Source organism: Euprymna scolopes, chromosome 1 (assembly GCF_053919585.1).
Source record: "Euprymna scolopes isolate OS-2025 chromosome 1, ASM5391958v1, whole genome shotgun sequence".
NCBI classification, from domain to species: Eukaryota; Metazoa; Mollusca; class Cephalopoda; order Sepiida; family Sepiolidae; genus Euprymna; species Euprymna scolopes.
The window spans coordinates 199,138,760-199,159,195 of record NC_136482.1 but is presented as its reverse complement, the minus strand read 5'-3'; the positions used below and the strand labels follow the sequence as shown (position 1 = coordinate 199,159,195).

Genomic DNA, 20,436 nt, shown 5'->3' with positions numbered 1-20,436 from the left:
TTGAAAAAAGTAACAAGTCCTCATAAACCCATATATGGACAATGGGAAACAACTCTTTACATGGTTCAAGAAACAACTGTTGCAGTTTTCACATCGATACTTTCAATACTTATCTCTCACTAATAAATGACAATATAGAAAAAATGATTTGAGAAAAACCTTTTTACTGTAGAATTTATTTACATTTAATATAAATCTTTGAAAATCAGGTTAAAAAATGAGCAGTTGTCAGGAATTTATAGAATATTGCTTTAATTATAAAACTATTTGGTGCTTCTATATTTCAATAATGAAAAAAAAAATGAATTTCAAGTAAAACAAATGCCTCATACGTAATTGTCATGTCGCAAATAGTAACATATCCAAAAATTACGGAAAACGATAGGATAGAAAATTAATCATGAACGACATTTGTAAAATCTTGCTATTTGGTTTCAAAATCTTATGATTCGAATTGGAAAGTTAACAAGGGAGGTAATTAAGTTTTCGAATTCTCAAAAGTCTAATGCTAAAATTTTAAGTTATTTTTTTATACAAAAAATTAAAAATTCAAACAGTTAAAAAGTTATTTTTAAAAAAATTCACAAATTATGTATATCTGTTTATTTTATGAATAAATTCTGTCCACTATACAGTGTTTCAACGGAGTTACTTCCTCTTTGCTTCTGTCATGTGACCTAATATGTCTCAGCATGTAACCTTATGAAAGTATTTTTACCCTTATCGAAACTGGTTTTCACAATTCATTTCTTACTATATCGTTTTCTGTAATTTTTGGATATGTTACTATTTGTGACATGACAATTACATAGTTACAATTTGTTTTTACTTGAAATTTAATATTTTTTCGTTATTTAAATATAGAAACACCAACTATTTTATTTTAAAAGAATATTTTATTAACGAAAGCAATATGTTTCATAGTGTTTGATACAATAATAAATAGTTTGATCTGTTATGAAATTAATATTTTTGTGCAATATAAACATTTTTCAATTTTAGGTGTTTATTTTTTAATTAACAATTTCTATATTGAATTAATATTTATATGAGGTTGGCTGATTATGTAGTAGTAATATCTTATGGGTTAAACATCAATGCTGTTATTTTTTAACCAGTCTGAGAAATTTTCTTCAGATAGATGAACTGTCACATAGCCTCCTTCCAATCTGGTAAATGGGCAGTGTAGGATCAGGTGGTCTGTGCCGGGGAGTGGGGGGCTTTTTTGCACTTTGGGAAGTCTGTTTGTCTTTATCTGTATTTGTTGATTGCTGTCCTGCAGTGTTTTGTTCTGATCCGATTTGGAGCTATCCACTGCTTCCTACTATTTATAGCAAAACATGGGAGGCGCAGTTTCATCTTCACTGATGTCCCCTCTTTTGGGAGTATTGTTTCTCCATTCCTCCTTCCATGTCTCAACTGGGTCGAAATTTTTTTTATTTTTGAGTTGTAGAAGAGCTTTCGCAATTTGAGTCTGGAGGTATCTGAAGCATCTTTTAATATTTGTTGGATTGGAAAGTCCCTGACGGCTGACTATGTTGAAATAAACCATCACATGACAAAGCTTTTTTCAAACGTCTTATCCACCAAAACAACATTCTGTCAATTATTCAGATTTAACTATACATCGACTGATAAGCATATTCTACGTGTGATAAACGATGCCAGAGTTACGTATATCATCTTGTTTTTCGTGTTTCTACTACTTTTTCTAATTGTTGTTGCAGGTGCTCTCCCTTTGCGAGGAACCATCCCAGACATGACGGCTGATTCCAACCGCTACGTCCAACTGCAGAATGTTTACCGAGACCAGGCTTCGAAAGATGCAGATATTGTTTTACGCAGAGTACAGGATTTGCTGCAGAGAATTGGAAAGGTTTGTACGCAGCCCTTTTTTACAATCATGCGATTTTAAGTATTTCATTTTCATAAAATATTTTTCAAAAAATCTGAACTTGATAGAAGTTATAGCAATATGATTATGCATTCTTTTTTCGGCATCTGTTATTTTGATATTTACAACTCTTAGAAATAAGAAAAATTACATATATATATATATATATATATATATATAAATAAAATCTATATATATATATATCTATATATATATATATATATATCTATATATATATATATATATAGATGTAATCCACAGTTGTTCGCACAGAAACAGATATTTAATTTCACACACTAGAGCAGATTAGGGAGAAAAAACAAACGAAACGTATAATATAATGAAAAATAAAAGATGCAAGGGAGGTAATCCTAGATATAAAAAATGATTCCATGAGAGTGACCCCCCTTTTAAACAGAAGGATCGAGTAATGATACGAATTCAAACACCAAGCAAAACAGGAATATTAAAATAAACACGCATAAATGTAGAAATAAAATTATACGATAATTGGAAAAAACAGAAAAAAAAAGGGGGGGGTATTAAAACAAAAATAATTAATAAATAAAAAATAAAAATACAAGCTATGGGTTAAAACGGAAAACTATCTTTACATAACACCAAAAGATGGAAGTGAAGAAGCATGGCTTTGGAAATCTTTTTACCCAAAACGATGTCCAGCATGTTAAAAATATACCATTTGTTGTAAAAATCTAATGGATAAACATCTGAAGAAGTTGGTGGGGACAGGATATTTTTATGGACACATAAATCGTAAAATTGCCAACCCATTAATGAAACAGCTGTAATGGAAAAAATCCAGGAAATAAACAAAGGTTATAAAAAAGAAAACGTGAATCTTTGAATTTTCAACAAAATTTTACACTATATATATATATATCTATATATATATATATATATATATATATATATATATATATATATATATATATATATTAAAAGAGAAAGAATAAAAGAATGACAAAATAAAAATATATAAATTTAATCATGGATTCAATATGGAGATTACATCAATTTGGGTGTAGGATAAATATGCTCTTTATACCTTAGTATTTCAAAGCCTAATGCTTTTCATCAGAAGAGGAGAGAAGGTGTCGGTAACAGATTAGATTTATTTAGAGAGAGAATTCTTTTTCTTTTATATAAACTCCACTTCAAGTGTTGAGCTTTGCATTATCCTGATAAGTCTTCTTTTAATGAATTTTTTCAAAGAATTTTTCTAATTTTTTTTTGCTCTCCCCATATATATGTATGTGTGTGTTTAAAAGTTTTCTTTCAGTCTTATAAGACAGTGGATAATCCTTGTGTTCCTTCATGAGGAGTCTATAGTTATATTTTCATCAAACGATTGTGTTTAAAATCACACATGGTATGTCTTCATAACCAAACAATCACACATGTTCACATCCGTGAGCGATCAAATCGTACATGTTCATTCTCGTGAACGTGTAGATTTTACGTTTGTTCTCACTCATGATCGATCAAGAATCAAATATGTTCGTACATGCACACTAGTATTTCCATTCTCTTGATCGTTGCTATCCATCGTCACCACTGATCCATGTGTGGGCCGTCTTTTTAAGTTTGTCAAAAAAACTTTTCATTCATGAATGACAGAAGAGACTTGCTGAGTTTTATTTGGAGAAAGAATTTATGGAGGGTAAGACTACTTGGCTAAAATTCATTCCTTAACTTATTTTTCTAACTTTACAACTGAGGAACACAGACGAGTAGAGGCATCGGTAACATTCAACTTAGATCATTATATATGCTTTACAGATCTGAGTTATCCTCACATGCACCAATGTGACCCTTGCCAAAATTCACACAAGCTAACGTAATCGCTACTTATTGGCATAGGGTCCCAAATACATGACATAGTGAAGCAAAGGTTGCACAATCTCCAACTACACCTATGTACCGTGCTGCATTTTTGTTATTATTTACGCTATAAAAACATTTTTTACGTTTTTTTTATCAGCTTTTGATTCGGTGTGTATTCTTCTGCCACATGTCAATGAGTTAGCGAACAATGTTTGAGTACATCATTAGAGCCAAACACATATCAAATCGAATGCAACACATTTATAATACAACAATTTATTTGTAAATTTTCTATACAGTTGTAAGAAAAAATCGCACGAGTTTTTCCCTGTATGAATAGGGTGAATGGTTTTATGTCATCATAATCGGTTGACGCTAAAGGTTTTAAGTCACTTCGGTGCTTGTTAAGATATAGTCAACAAATTAACTTTAAAAATATATCGTTTTAAGCAAAAATACTATTACGTACTTACTTGTCATGTCGAAAATAGTAATATATCCAAAAATTACGAAAACTAATCAAGTAGAACAAGTGCTATTGTGTTTTTTTGTTAAAAAAAAAAAAAAAAGTCTATCACTATAGACAAATATTGCAGCTATGACACAAGTAATCTAAAATATTTATTTGGGAGTTATGTCCCCTGCATGTAGACTCTTGCTGTCTACTTTATAACATTTAAGAAAAATGTAACTTTACCAAATTTTCCATAAAAAAGGGAGATAAAAAAACAAATACAAAACAAAAAAAAATTTTTAAATATATAAAAAGCAAATATAAAAAACATAAAAAATATATAAAACATATAAAACAAATAAAAAAAACAAATAAAAAATATATAAAAAACAAATAAAAAAATATAAAACATAAAAAACAAATAAAAAATATATAAAACATAAAAAACAAATAAAAAATATATAAAACATAAAAAACAAATAAAAAACAAATAAAAAATATATAAAACATAAAAAACAAATAAAAAACAAATAAAAATGTATATAAAAAACAAATAAAAATATATATAAAAAACAAATAAAAAAAATATATAAAAAAACAAATAAAAAAAAATATATAAAAAAAACAAATAAAAAAAAATATATTAAAAAAAAACAAATAAAAAAACTGTCAATATAACGAAATCTATGATAGATGGAAATAATTACAAGGCTTCCTTCAATCTTGACAGACTATGGATACCCACTTTAAGGGTGTTTGCGCGTTAAATTTTTGTGGCAAGAGTTGCGCAATCTCCAACCACACTCACCTGAGTCGACATTGTTGAATACCAGTGGCAAGTGGAGGTTTAGGGCAATTGGAAACAAATGCCGAGACAAGCAGAAAGCACATCTAGCATCTAGCCTTCCCAAATGGTCACCCATCTGGTATTGGCCAGGCTCAACATTGCTTAACTTTGGTGATCTGATGAGAACCGGTGTGTCAACGTGATTGATTACAAATATAACAAACCATATACCTCTATGAAGCTGTCGACTTTAAAATGCTAAAATACTGCAAGATTCCTACCCAAACGAAGAACTCGACATTCTTTTAAAGTCGTTTAAAAACTGTTTTCGGCATAAAATGATCGACAAGGTTGAAATGTCGCTGAACAATTTATGTTTTTATCTCACAATCTTTTCAATTTTACTAATGAAAATGACCTGTCTTGACTAATTGTGTGTGTTTTTTAGGGAGTGAGGGTAAATATCTCCTTTGATTTATGGACATAATCCATTGTTTAAACGTGATCCGTTCATTCTTTTCAATTTTACTAATGACAATGACCTGTCTTGACTAATTGTGTGTGTTTTTTTTTGTTTTTTAGGGAGTGAGGGTAAATATCTCCTTTGATTTATGAACATAATCCATTGTTTAAACGCGATTCGTTCATTCTCTAATAATAAAACAACACAAAAAATTTGATTTTAACTGATTGCTCTCAACCCACGTCACATTTGAATTCTGATTTTTTCTCTCAGAATTCAAAGAAAAATAAATTCTTGGTTTCCTCTATTTTCCTAACCTTACAGCAAAAAAAAAAATGAAAAATAGCATCCATTACTGTTTCTGAGATTTTTTTTTTTTTAGACAATCCTTCCCCACTTCCAAAATAAAATTTTTTATCATTTTGTGACCTTTCTTTCTTTTTCGGTTTAATCGAAGACAAGCATTTTCATTTCAATCTTTTGATATGAAAATTTTATTATGTTTTTCTTTTGTAATTAATCTTTTCATTTCGACGTGATTTCCCGGTTTGTTTGTACTTTGTCTAACCTCATGCGGTGTCATATTTGTTGTGTGTTTGCTTACATACAATTATTTGTGATAGGCATACTGATAAAAATATGGTCTTTCTGTCTAAGAATATCAAAAGTTTTAAGAGACTGGAAATCGAGATGATGATGAGATGGTGATGTCCTGTAAGATTAACAAACGGAAGAGATGAAGAATAACAGAAGTTTATTTACTGAGATGACAGGAAACCCAGCAACTGGATTTGCATATAAACATCAACAAGGGTTTTATCACTGAATGAGGAATCCCTCCCTGGAATTTAGCCATCTAATTCTGTCCCGAGTTATTCGCTGCCATGTTGGACCCATGTGCTGTATCAGATCCTCCATCTCGTTCTTGTCTTCCCTTTGGCCTCTTATGTTCACAAGGTGTCCATTCCGTTATCCTGATGGACTATCCATTGTCATGTTGTCTGTCTACGTGCCCTGCCCATCTGTGTTTGGATGTTTTGATAGCAGTATTGATGTCAATGACTCTTGTTTGTTGGTGGATCCAGATGTTTGTTTTTCTGTCTTGGAGAGTGATGCCTAACATTATCCTCTCCATCTTCCTTTGTGCTACTACCAAGGTTTCACATTGACATAAGTTGTCAGGGCCCATGTTTCACTACCGTAGATCATCACAGGTAGTACATATTCATTGAAGATCTTTCCTTTGATTGACATATTTGATTTTCGGCTTTTCATGATATTCTCCACTTTCCCAAAAGCTACCCATCCTAATGAGATCTCCATCTGTCATCATTTTCTTTCCCAAGTAGATGTAGCTTTCAACTTCCTCAATGGTCTTTCCATCAACAATTATTGGCGACTTTGCAGCGTGCTGATTTAACATCACCTTAGTCTTCCCAAGATGCATGTTGAGGCCAACCGGTTTGCTCTTAGAGTGGACGTTGTTTAGAATGTCATTTAGTTTCTGAAGAGAGTGTATCATCAGTACTAAATCATCGGCGAAGATGAGATGTGACAGATGTTCGCCATCGATGTTGCCTCCCCTACCCTCCCACTTAATCAGACTGATTATTGCATATAATGTATGATATATATATATATATATATATATATATATATATATATATATATATATATAATGGAAATATACAGATTAACTTCTGTTAAATATTTCTTCAGATAGACCCCAAAAGTGTAAATTAATTATTTTACCATTTCTGATTTTTTTTACATAGGAATTATCACTTATCAAGGCCTGGAGGCCACTCAAGAATAAGGGTTAATGAGTGGATAGTAGTCAATGGAATAATATCGTAATAATCATTAGTATTGGAAATTTGTTTGGTAAATTGGATTAGTTAAGAATTTGTTTACGTTGGACTTGAAGACAATCAAATTGTAGTCAGCTGGAAAGCAGGCAAACAGAACAGAGTTCCACAGGCGTGCAGTTCTAAGAAAGAAAGTTTGTCCATGAAATCTAGGTTTAGGCACAAATAAAGAGTGGGGGAAATTATTGATAGTGGTTTTAGCTAGACAAGTGTTTCTCGTGAAAGTTTGGCCAGGGGAGTCCGTAGATTGGAGCTCAGACAAGTGCTTGCCATGAAAATAATGATAAAGCAGAGACAGGCTCGCAACATCGCTTCTGTGAGAAGGGGGTTGCAGGGAAGAGAAAAGGCATTCCCTACTAAGCTACAAAGTCTATTTTGAACTCTGTCAAGGCAGGATAAAGTACTTCTAGCAGCATCTGCCCAGATGCGACAAGAGTACTCCATCCTTAGACAACTTGGCTCTTATACAGGTAGAGAATTGCATCAACAGTGATATATCTAGTGGATTGATAGAACAATCCCACCATTTTTCCAGCAACCTTGGCAACAGATTTGATGTATATGTCTCATTTCAGATCAGGCGTAAAGGTCAAACCATGGAGCCTTCCCAAGATGAGAACTATTCATTTCAATTGATACCAGATGAGGATTAGAACGTTGATGATGTAAAGATAGCAGCTTGGTTTTAGATGCATTAAAAGTAACCAGCCACCTCTTTCCCCATTGTACCACGTACTCAAGATCAGAAGAGAGAGAATCAGAGAGAAATTGGTCGTTTACAGTCTTTGATGTGCTACCATAGATTGTAGTGTTGTCAGCATAAATGTCTACAAATGATCTTAGGATGTGATTTGAAAATCATTAATGTAAATCAGGAAGAGAGTTGGGCTCAGGAAGGACCCCTGAGGAACTCCAGCATTAATACTGAGAGCTTCTGATTTCTGCCCATCAACCACTACTCTTATGAACCTATCAGAGAGAAATGATTGAGAAGACATTTCCAACTATACCGTAGCTGGAGATCTTGTGAAGTAAACCTTTATGTCAAACCTTATCAAAGGCCTTTGATATATCGAGCAATTGCTCTAGAAATTAAGTTTCCATCAAGAGATTCACTAATCCTATGAGATATAAGCGTTAGCATATTTGCTGTATATCTACCAGAATGGAAACAATATTGCATTTCACTAAGAAGTTTATTTTTGCTGAGGTGGTTGACTCCTTCTCTATTTAACACAGATTCCAGCAGGAGATTTATTGGTCTGTACTGAGAGGGAGATGAGTGATCATCTGAATTTAATATACAATACGATAATATACACCCGAGATTTCAGTCTCTCAATACACCTCATCTCTAGATTTGTAGTCAAAACAAAGCGAGTGATTCTTCCAATGCTTGTCTAGTCTGGCTTTGAAGGTATTGAGTGACTCTACAGATACCACTGGCAGCTCGTTCCACATGTTCACCACACATTTGGAGAAGAGATATAGACGATCTACAAATCACCCCTGCTCAAGTACATGCTCTCATAAAAAACCTTGACACTTCAAAAGCATGTGGACCTGATCTCATCCCAGCTGTGCTATTAAAAAAGTTCTCAGCTGAAGTAGCTCCAGTTCTCTCCAAACTCTACAACAAATGCCTTAATGAATCTTGCTTTCCGGGCTGTTGGAAAACTGCTTCTGTAGTACCAGTATTCAAGAATTCTGGCGAAAGAACTGACCCATCAAATTATTGCCCCATTAGCCTCCTCCCACTTTTTGTCAAAATATTTGAGACCTTAATTAACCATGCTCTAGTCCGTCACCTTACAGATGCTAAACTTCTGACTGACAAACAATATGAATTTAGACAAGCCCGTTCCACTGCAGACATCCTAACTGTAATCTCTGAACGTATATACCATTCACTGGACAAAGCGGGGGGAGGGCAGAGCGGTAGCTCTAGATATATCTAAGGCTTTTGACAGGGTATGGCATGAGGGTCTCCTCAGGAAGATTAGATCATACGGTATCACTGGTAGAATACTTAACATAATTAAATCCTTCTTAGATAAGAGAAAAAACCAGGTTGTCCTCGACGGTCGTACATCTAAACAATATGATATAAATGCGGGAGTGCCCCAGGGGTCTATCCTTGGATCTCTACTGTTCCTGATATTCATAAATGACCTCCCCGACAAAATTGCCTCTGAGATGGGTATATATGCTGATGACACCACACTCTATAACAGACATGACAGGAAAACAAATGAACACATATCTAAAGAAATTGCAGAAATACTAGATTATGACCTTCAATCAGTAGTGGAATGGGGACATAAATGGGTGGTCACATTCAATGCCGCCAAGACAAAACTGGTTTCATTCAATAATTACGAGAAACCTTCTCTACCACCTATAGCAATGGCCAACAACTCTTTAGCTGAGAGTACGTCTTTTAAACTCCTCGGCCTAACGTTCACAGGAAACATGAGTTGGAACAATTACATCGAGGGCATTGCCAGGGCCGCTGCAAGGAAGGTGGGCTCTCTCTACCGTGCTAGAAAACTACTAACACCCGAAAGTATCCTGTACCTCTATAAGGCAACCATTCGCCCATGTATGGAGTATTGTTGTCACATTTGGGCTGGTGCATCGGCTGCTAGTCTCTCGCTCCTTGACAAGAATCAAAAGAGAGTTGCTAATCTGATAGACCCTGAACTGGCATCTAAGCTTCAGCCTCTGTCCCATTGACGAAATGTTGCATCCCTCTGCCTGTTCTACAAGTATTATAATGGTGAATGCTCTGACGAACTGCAGACACTTGTGCCCCCACGACGTGAACACCCTCAACAGACCCGACAGGCTGCAAAATCCCACCCCCACACTGTAGAAATCCCTCGATGTATAAGATCTTTCTACTCCAGTAGTTTCTTCCCCAGAACCGCTAGACTTTGGAATTCCATTCCAGGTCACTGCTTCCCCAACTGTACTGACGTGCAGAAGTTCAAGTGTAACGTGAACCAACATCTTGCTGCCCAAATCCCTACTTAGTACCCCAGTAGTTGCTGACCCTGATAGTAGCCCCCTACACTAAAGTGGCAATGTGCTTTGTTTGGGGTGAAAATATAAAAAAAAAAAAAAAACCCAGCTGCCCTTTTTCGATGTCCAAACACAAGGAATGCCCAAGAGTCCTAAAATCTTGTTTCGAAAGAAGCATCTTGAAAACAGTCCACGTTTTATTCCCCATGCAGATATTGGAAGACTTGGATGGCGTTCCCGTCTCTCATTTGATGGAACACCAGAGGGTGAAGATGCAATTGCTTCAGTCATTCTTCATAAGACATGATGCAGATCTGGGACCAATTTCATAACCCTCGTCTGCATCGTTTCTAATGTTCCAATGTCACCATGTTGTTTTTCGTGTCAGCGTTTACCGTGAGTCGATTGAGCCAGCTCCTCCAACTGAATTCTCTGCATCTCATATAGATATCGCCCAGGCACGTTGATTTGAGGCTGCGGTCGATTGCAATTCCAGTGGCACACTCCATAGTGACGAGAACATAGGATCAGCATCAGCGTCTTGCTTCACTGAGTCATGTTTTCAGCTGACCACCATGTCGTTTCTTTCAACCCTGGAATGGTGCTCGGTTGATGGTGGCATGGATGAAGTCATCTGGTTGCTGGCACAGAGTGTGACCAAATCATTAGAGACATCTTGAAAGGGGAGGGTCTGTTTGAAGGATGGGATCCAACAGCGCAAATGGATGAATTGGTGTTTGGGATGAATTGGTGCCAGCAAATCCGAAAGATGCGACACAGACACAGGTGGTTAAAAACTTCCAGTCTAGGCAGGTCACAAACTCATACTGGCCAGGTGTCGCATCCATATAGAAGAATGTTACGGACTTGGTATATTTGAATTTTTGTATCGAGTCTGATTTCATTTCTTGACCAGAGTCAGGTGCAGAAAGCGACATGGACATACAGTTGCCAACATCCTCTTCATCTTGGATTGTTGCAGTGATATTTGCCCAGGTATTTCAAACTTTAGACCTCCTCAAGTATTTCTCCGTCGAGGAAAATTGTTTGTGAATCATTTGGGGAGAATCCAGCCGCTAGAAATTTTGTCGTTGTTGATCTTCTCTCAAAAATCTGCATCTGAGTGATGACTGCTTGAATGTCATCAAAGCTTTTGCCTAGGCTAGCTATGTCATAAGCATAGCTATGTCATAAGCATAGCTATGTCATAAGCATAGCTATGTCATCGGCATAGTCGAGATCAGAGATGCATAGGCTTAGAGTGTTGGGGACGATATAGTCGATAGCATAGTTGATTGTTATTTTATTATTTGGCTGATGCATCTACCACTAGTTTCTCACATTTGGCTCCAAAAAAGCGTTTCCAATCTAATAGATTCTGCATCGTGAATCCAGCTCCAACCTTTATTCCATCTTCAGAATGTTGTACACTTGTGCTTTTTTTACAAGTATTTTGATGGAATGTGTGTGGATGAACTCATTACATTTGCACCCCCTCGACGTACATACCCCTGACAAACCCTCTTTGCAGAAAAATACCACCCTTTTACTGTAGAAATCCCTAGATGCTGAAAAACCTTCTACTCTAATAGATGGCTAGACGTGGGAATTCCCTGCCTGTTTCCCACTTCCCTGACTGTACTGATATGCAGAAGTTTAAAAGTAATGTAAACAAATAGTAGCCCCGTACATCCAAATGGCAATAGATCTTGTTCGAGGTAAATAAAATTTATTTGATTTATATCCTTTGAGATGAGGAATTTGTATATTTTTTTATTTGTTTGCAAACTGTTATCCTCATCTTCATTGTTGTTGTTTTGTTTTCTAAATCCAAGTTTTCATTCTTATCTGGTCTTCCATCATCGGGTTCGTACCATAATTTTATATTTTTTTTATTAGAATTCTTAGAGATGAATTATTTTTTATATTTATTTTAATTTATTTGCATATTTATTTTAATTTATTTGTATATTTATTTTAATTTATTTGTATATTTATTTTAATTTATTTGTATATTTATTTTAATTTATTTGCATATTTATTTTAATTTATTCGTGGACTGTTATCCTCATCTTCATAGTTGTTGTTGTTTCGACATGACGCAGTGAATAGCGGCATTCAATCTCTACAGTTCCAAGTGAGCGTTGTCTGAAGATAGCGATTTCAATCTTACTTAAAGCAGGCCAAAGGATGAGTTGGTCGAAACGTTGTGAGGTAAAGGTAGTGATTAGTGAAGATAGTTACAAAACTCTGCATTTCTATCCCATTGTGGTTAATCCCCTGAAGAAGGCCAGAGGACGAGTTGGCCGAAACGTGGTGAAACAACAATCATGAAGATGAGGTTAACAGTTTGCAAATAAAATATACAAATTACTCATCTCAAATGATTCGTATAAAAAAAAAAAACATTTTCATATTTGAATGCTTCATAAGCTTTATTTGTTGTGATGCTTTGTGTGCATAAATGTCAAATAGCGAACATTACGTGTTAGCGTAGTCTTAAACAACAAAATCGATAACTACAATAATTTATCAAAATTGGAGATTTTAAGCATTTGTTACTATTGAATTTTTCACTCGAAAAATTGGCCAATTTCAAAAAAAAAAAAATTATTTATTTTTCTCATAATGTAGATGCTAGTGTACGATAGGGATCCCAAGTTTCTGGCATTTGAAAATTAAGGTCACATGAGGTAAAATCAGATGACATTGAATTGATAAAATCAAAATTAGCATGGATGGATCCAATTTTGGGAATGCATAACGATATGAAAGTATTTTTAAGAGAAAAAAATACTTAAAAGCAAAATTCCTTTCTTCTATTTGTCGAATAGAAATGACAAAGTTGAAATGATTAAAAAAAAATCAATACACATTGTTGGAGATTCCCTTCACATAAAGGAAGGCCCATTGCCATAAAACATGGAAGTTTTATTGGAAAGAATAAAACTATCACTGCAAACCTTCATACGATTGTTGTATTTTTTGGTCATAGAAGACTCCAATTACAAAATGTGATCTGAATTATAAACTATTTTTTGCTTTTTTATTTCACTCATTGAAATAGAAATTTATTTAAAGTTCTTTTTTTTTTTTTTACGTTTTTATTTTCTTTTATTTTAGTTTTTTTACTTCAGTTTTTTATTTCAGTTTTTGGTACTTGTGCATTTAACGAACCAGACGTAACTCAGCATTTGCTCGGCTTTGTCCGGCGCATGACGTCAACAGCCGGATAAAACCGAGCGTTGGCGATAAAATAAAAACAACGCTACAACAAAATAACTGTACAATGAAATTGTAAAATGTAGAAACATAAAAAAATTAAATAAGAAAAAAGCAAAAACCTACCGTTCATTTATTTTTTTTTTTTATTATTATTGTTTGAAATTTTGTTTTCAAAATAAATACATATAAAACAAGTTTTTTTTTTTGTTAAATGATAGGAAACTTTTTTTTTTGTCTGAACTGTTTTTTCAATTTTTAACGTAAGAAAACATTGTCTATGTCTTAAACACGTAAAAGTTAATATTTTTATTTATTATTTTTTTTTTGCAACTCTTTATGTCAAATAAATGAAAAAAGCGTAAAAAAGGGCAATAAAAAGCATTGGGGGGGGGACAGGAAAAAGGATTATTTGTTCATTTTTTTTTTCGCCAGAAACAAGGACTTTTTTTTTTTTTTTTTTGCTAGAAACATGGATTTTTTTTATTTATTAGTGGAAGGAGGGTGTCGGCGTTCCTATTTGGTACAGTGACCAAGAAACCCTCCTTTTCGGCGGGGTCGTATCCACCGAAGACCCAGACCACCGGTGTCACAAGTCTGCCGACGTTGTGTTTTCTGCGGTTAAAAACGGACTCGTCGATTTCTACAATTGTGTGGCGAGAACGTAACCCACATTCGCGATGGAGATTTTTTGTAGATGCCATCTCGAACGCCCATAAGTATATCATTTTTATTATACATGCGATGGTTAGTCGGGATTTTGAGAAGAAGGTCCCAATCCTAATGGTGGTCCATCGACGACATGTTACACTTCTACACCTCCAACCGTAACCGTCGGAAAGGCTTGTTCTCTTTGCAAGTACACAATCCTGGCCAAAATGTAAACACCTTTTCTCTTCTGCCAACAATTTCCGTTGCTGACAAAAGTTTAGTGCAGCCTCTGGGGTCTGGAGCTGGTCCGCAAGGTTTGTAATATTCATTATTATTTCGTCAGTTATCTTTTTAAAACAAAATTTTTTTTAACTCTCTTCAAATAAGCGTTTCTTGAGTTGTGACACTCTTCCAATTGATAGCGAAATTCTCGTCTGCTTAATCGGCAACGCTCGGTTATATCCGACTGTTGACGTCATGCGTCGGACAAAGCCGAGCAAATACTGAGTTACGTCTGGTTCGTTAAATGCACAAGTACCCAGTTTTTTTATTTTATTTTTAAAAAATTGTTTTTAACTTTTTTATACTTTTTTATTTTTTTACTTTTTAAAAAAGTTTTTATACATTTTTTACTTTTTTTTTACTTTTTTTTTACTTTTTTTTTACTTTTTTTTACTTTTTTTTTACTTTTTTTTTACTTTTTTTTTACTTTTTTTTTACTTTTTTTTTTACACTTTTTTTTTACTTTTTTTTTTTACTTTTTTTTTTTACTTTTTTTTTTTACTTTTTTTTTTTTTACTTTTTTTTTTTTTACTTTTTTTTTTTTTACTTTTTTTTTTTTACTTTTTTTTTACTTTTTTTTTTTACTTTTTTTTTACTTATTTTTACCTTTTTTTTACTTTTTACTTTTTTTAGTTGGTTTCAACTTCTAAGATGAATAAAAATCACAAAATTTCAGAAAATAAAAGTAGCTAATTAAAAACTTGGATCTTTCAGTTGGGGTGATTGAAAGACTGCACAGATTAAAAAAAGAGGACACTCTGATGTGACACTGGCCATGACCTAAATTTTCTGATGCTTGGAAACTTAGGAACCCTTTTGTACACTAGTACCTATCGATTGTGATTGACGGGCAATGCAAACTAATCTACTCGTGTTACGCTTGGGTGATTGTTGATTTCTCTTGCTTTTAGGAGGAGCCGATCATTACACCCAATCAAGTGCACTCGACTCGCAAACCAGTTCCGTATCACGTTTTTCCTTTCACTAATCTTTTACTTTCCACATTCAAAGAGAAGGTGAACAAAATCGTAACTATCATCGATAAACAACAATTTGTGGCTTTTTGTAGTCGTCTCATGTCCCACCATGATGAAAAAAAGTGACTAGTTTTTAAATGGTTCAGGTTTTTTGGGGTTTTTTTTTTTGCTGTAGGTTTTCTAATCGTTATACACACTTAAAATTTTGCTGGATTTTTATTTAGAATTCGATTTAATTAAAAAAGAAATACAAAAAAATCTTTGATGCACATACCCATCACAAAATACAGAGATGTCATATTCATAAAAACCACATAAATTAAGTTTTTTTAAACTAAAAAAAAATAAAAATTGACGATTTTTAAAAATTTATATAATAATGTCAGGAGTCGAATTGAGTTGTCATCCTTGAATTTTAACACATTCTGAAATAACATGGCAGCTCCCATGTCGCTGGTCATAAAATTTTATTTTCTTTGTTTAAAAAAAATCTACTTGATCAATTTACATGATTTTTGGAATATGACATCTTTGTTTTTATGATAGGTAGGTACATTATCAAGATTTGCGTATTTTCTGTATTTTTATTAATTATTTTAATTAAATCAAATTCTAAATAAAATGGAACAAGTAACAATATTTTGTGTGATGTTTTGTGTCTACTTCAATCTGACTTGTTTTGATCCATGATGCAATTCTTTCAAAGGGAAGTAACTCAGTTTCTAGAATTCCTGTCCGCCATAACTTTGATTAAATGCTTTGTGTTTTATCAGGTTTCAATCTAACAGTTTTAATAACAAGTTTATTTTTTACATTTTTATATTTATTTTTTACTTTTACTTATGACATAACACTACTATATTGTTTATGTTTGTATCGGACACTACATCACGCACACATTTTTTTTGTATTGATTCAAATGTGACGCAAGAGTACGAAAATGGGATTGAAAAATCAGCACCCCTGAGGAGGAGTACTCTGATCCGCAAAAATGCCTGGACAGCCCCATTAACATGTCTCAGGAGGGGGCGCATCAGGCGATTAGCAATAAATTAATCCCTTCTGAAAAGAGAAGACAAAGTCTGTTTATTTGTAAAGTAAACCAACATCTTAATCTTTCTTAGGCATAGTCCCAATTAGTAACCCCTTATGTCCAAGTGGCAATATGCCTTGTTTGAAGGTGACTAAAAAAAAAAAAAAAAAAACAGAAGAATGGACCTCCTAGAACTGCACATGACGAGTACCATATAGGAATCAACAGGTGAAAGGTCATTGCAAAAATGGTGTAGACTGTTGATTCTATTGAATCTGAGAGAAAGGAGGATGGCAAAATTTGAGAGAATAAAGACTTGGCCAGAGATAGGTTAAATTAGATGTCAACATGTAAAAAGCTGTTCAACATATGGCAGCATGTAAAATGGATGCTGAACCATAGATGATGATCATCATCATCATCATCATATAACTTGTAATGATGATGATGATCATCATCATCATTACAAGTTTGCGGTGAAAATGTAAAATGGATGCTGAACCATATATGATGATGATCATCATCATCATTACAAGTTTGCGGTGAAAATGTAAAATGGATGCTGAACCATATATGATGATGATCATCATCATCATTACAAGTTTGCGGTGAAAATGTAAAATGGATGCTGAACCATATATGATGATGATCATCATCATCATTACAAGTTTGCGGTGAAAATGTAAAATGGATGCTGAACCATATATGATGATGATCATCATCATCATTACAAGTTTGCGGTGAAAATGTAAAATGGATGCTGAACCATATATGATGATGATGATCATCATCATTACAAGTTTGCGGTGAAAATGTAAAATGGATGCTGAACCATATATGATGATGATGATCATCATCATTACAAGTTTGCGGTGAAAATGTAAAATGGATGCTGAACCATATATGATGATGATGATCATCATCATTACAAGTTTGCGGTGAAAATGTAAAAAAAAAAAAAAAAGATTTTCAAACCCAAAAATATTTTTGTTCTCTTTTTTACTATTCCAGCAACAAAAAACTTGCAGACTTATTTAATAGCAATGCTTTAATTTACCAATTTCTTTAGTTTCATCGAAAGATTCAAAGATTATCCACATCAAATTTAAAAAAAAAAGAATAAAGTGTTCCTTTCAAATGTATGAGATGCCTTCAATAAGTTTCCAGACATTTTTGTACACACATTTAAAATTGTCGTTGATTCTTGAAAATTCAGTATCTTATTGCTATACATTTATGAGATGACGGACCAATTTTTAGGATTTCAGGTTCAAATGAATAGCTACAGCAGGAATTGGAATACACCCTACTAAAGCCTGATTGTCGCAGTTGGTGAATTTCTAAAATGCAATAAGTGCACAGTTTGATGTCAGTGTGGGAACTGTACACACAATTATTCGTGAGGAACTGAAGATGCAGAAGATTTGCACGAATGCATTAGGCCACAACTCCATCCTTGTCACAGATTATTTGACCAAGATGAACATCAAGACAGTTCCTCACCCTCCCTATAGTGCAGACCTTGTTCCCTGTGACTTTTGGTTATTCAATCAAAGGTTGTTGTTATTAGATAACTAAGATGAAAGAGGCTGTGACGAGGATCATTGACATATGAACACAAGAGAACTTCTATGGGGCCGTCCAGGAGTTGTAACGATACAATAAGTGCATTTCAGCCTATACTCTCACTGAGTCAGGAGAGTACTGGGAGGGTTAGGAACTAGGAATTATGAGTATTTAAAGAAAATTGGGGTGAAAAAACACCCCATGGGATTAATGCAAAACTTTACAGCAAATGTTTTCTGTTTTGAAATTGAATTTTCTTGACAGGAAATGTAAATCGTTTCGAAAATGATTGAACTGAAGATTTTAAGGCGTCATCTATGGAATAATCAGATGCAATGTTGGTGAAAATCCCTAGTTAAGAATTTAGAAATAACTGCGTCTACATCGAACGAAACGGTTATTTGTTCAATTGTTCATCTTAATTATATGCAGATGAAAATAGTAATCAAACATTTTGTTTTCACAACGAAAAGATGATCAATCATTTTATTCAATGCAGAAAAACGTTGTTTCACTGCGGTGATTATCTGATTAGAATTATGTCACTAATCCAAGACAATCGACAGGATGGAACGATAAAGTTGTCGCCCTAAAGAAAACAAAACTAGTTTTATTTTAAAACTTTTATTGAAAAAATCAATTCAGGTAATTTCATTATGTAGTAGAGCTGGCATCTATTCAATGTAGCCGCATTTAGCCTCAATCACTGCTTTGATATGGGTTCGGAACTGGGAGCCTTTTTTCACAAGCTCTGTGTATGGGGATGATCAGGCTGGTTTTGTTGATGTTGGGTTCTTGGTGTATGGGGAGGAGGAGGAGGTTCTTGATGTATGGGGAGGAGGGGGAGGTTCTTGGTGTATGGGGAGGAGGGGAAGGTTCTTGGTGTATGGAGAGGAGGGGGAGGAGGAGGTTCTTGATGTATGACCAAACAAAATAGTCTAGCAGGGGAGGGGGAGGGCAGTGAGAGAAGGGTACAAAGTCATAGAACTCTTTCTCTTTGGATTTATAGGTTAGCACCTGCAAGTCCTGCTGCCACACCCAGGGTCTGCTAGTGGCTACCTGATTGCACCAGGGGATAGCCACACTCTCAAACACATCCAGGTACACTTTTTACCAACCATTTATGCCCCCCACTACTGACTGAAAGTCGTTTTCTAAGGTTTCAACCATTGTTTTCGATATGTGTACATTCGTTTTCTCTTTGTGTCAATGTTATAACATTGTGTCATATACGCATTTATTGTATAATGTATATCGTTTCGCTAAATGTTCAGAAGTTGAATGGATTAAATAAATAGAAATACTCCATTTTGTTTTAATTTTTGTTTAATGTTTTGTTTAGTGTTGGGACAATTAATCGGGACTTTTGGGGAATCTGAAGGATTTCTGCTTATTTTCCAATGCCAAAAACGATTCTTTTATCTTTTTTATTTGATTTTGTTTAAACCAAAATCTTAGTAGTAATAATGACATAATATTTATTGATTTTCAATTACCAGTAAAGCTAGAATGTATAGATCATCTCCTCCCACAAATGTGTTTTTGTTTTAGAAAATATATTTAATATTGCACCAGTTTAGGGTTGTTATTTTTTTTTTTCTACATTTTAGATATTCATTCGGGGCAATACTGATTAAGAATATACCAATTTTGTTGGTCTTTGTTTTGTTGTTATGGAGTTCTAAGTGGACATACAAACATACACACAGACAACTTTGTTGTCACTAAATGTGGACGTAGTGTTGTGTTATTATTTAGCATGTCCTTATCAAAATCTTTTTTATGGATTAATTAAAGGGCCATATATATATATATATATATATACACACACACATTGTGTACGTATATAACCGACTATTGTCCTTACATCCTTTAAGGTCTATTTACATAACGGCCCGTGACTCATCTTGTGTTGTAGGTGTGTGTGTGTGTCAACACATACACATGACAACATACCTATCTACTTCATAAATTCCAAGAAGTATGCATGTGCATAGCTTGTGATTGTTTTTAGCAGGAATTTGTAAATTAAGTTTTTTGTTTTTTTTTCTAGGGCATCAATTAATATGAATAAATTACATTCCCAGATGACATCTTAAAATTTTCCATTCATTTTTATTGGATAACCAATGGAAATAGATGATGAAACTTGTGCAGTGTAGGCTACTGAAATAATTATATGACTGGATAGAATCTGTAATCGATGAAACTGATTGGGATTTCTTACATAAAAAACATGAGTGACTATTAAGAATAAAATTTTTCAGATGCAATGCTATTTATGTCTGACTTACTGCATATTAGATTATATTGTATACATACGTATACCCCTATGCAAAATAAGAGATACACAAAATACACACCTAATTA

At 33.8% G+C, this 20,436-nt stretch overlaps 1 protein-coding gene across 3 annotated transcripts in view; it reads left to right on the top strand.

The window, feature by feature from the left end:
- The window catches only part of LOC145279388 (NEDD8-activating enzyme E1 regulatory subunit-like), a 106,642-nt gene that overhangs the window by 63,296 nt on the left and 22,910 nt on the right, over positions 1-20,436 (top strand). For 2 of the 3 annotated variants that reach the window (XM_080130720.1, XM_080130722.1), the window contains exons 14-15: positions 1,728-1,876; positions 15,402-15,449. In XM_080130720.1, coding sequence (XP_079986846.1) covers positions 1,728-1,876; positions 15,402-15,449 — 197 coding nt within the window. The remainder of the gene's footprint in view (positions 1-1,727; positions 1,877-15,401; positions 15,450-20,436) is intronic. The other variant, XM_080130721.1, reaches the window with a different exon arrangement.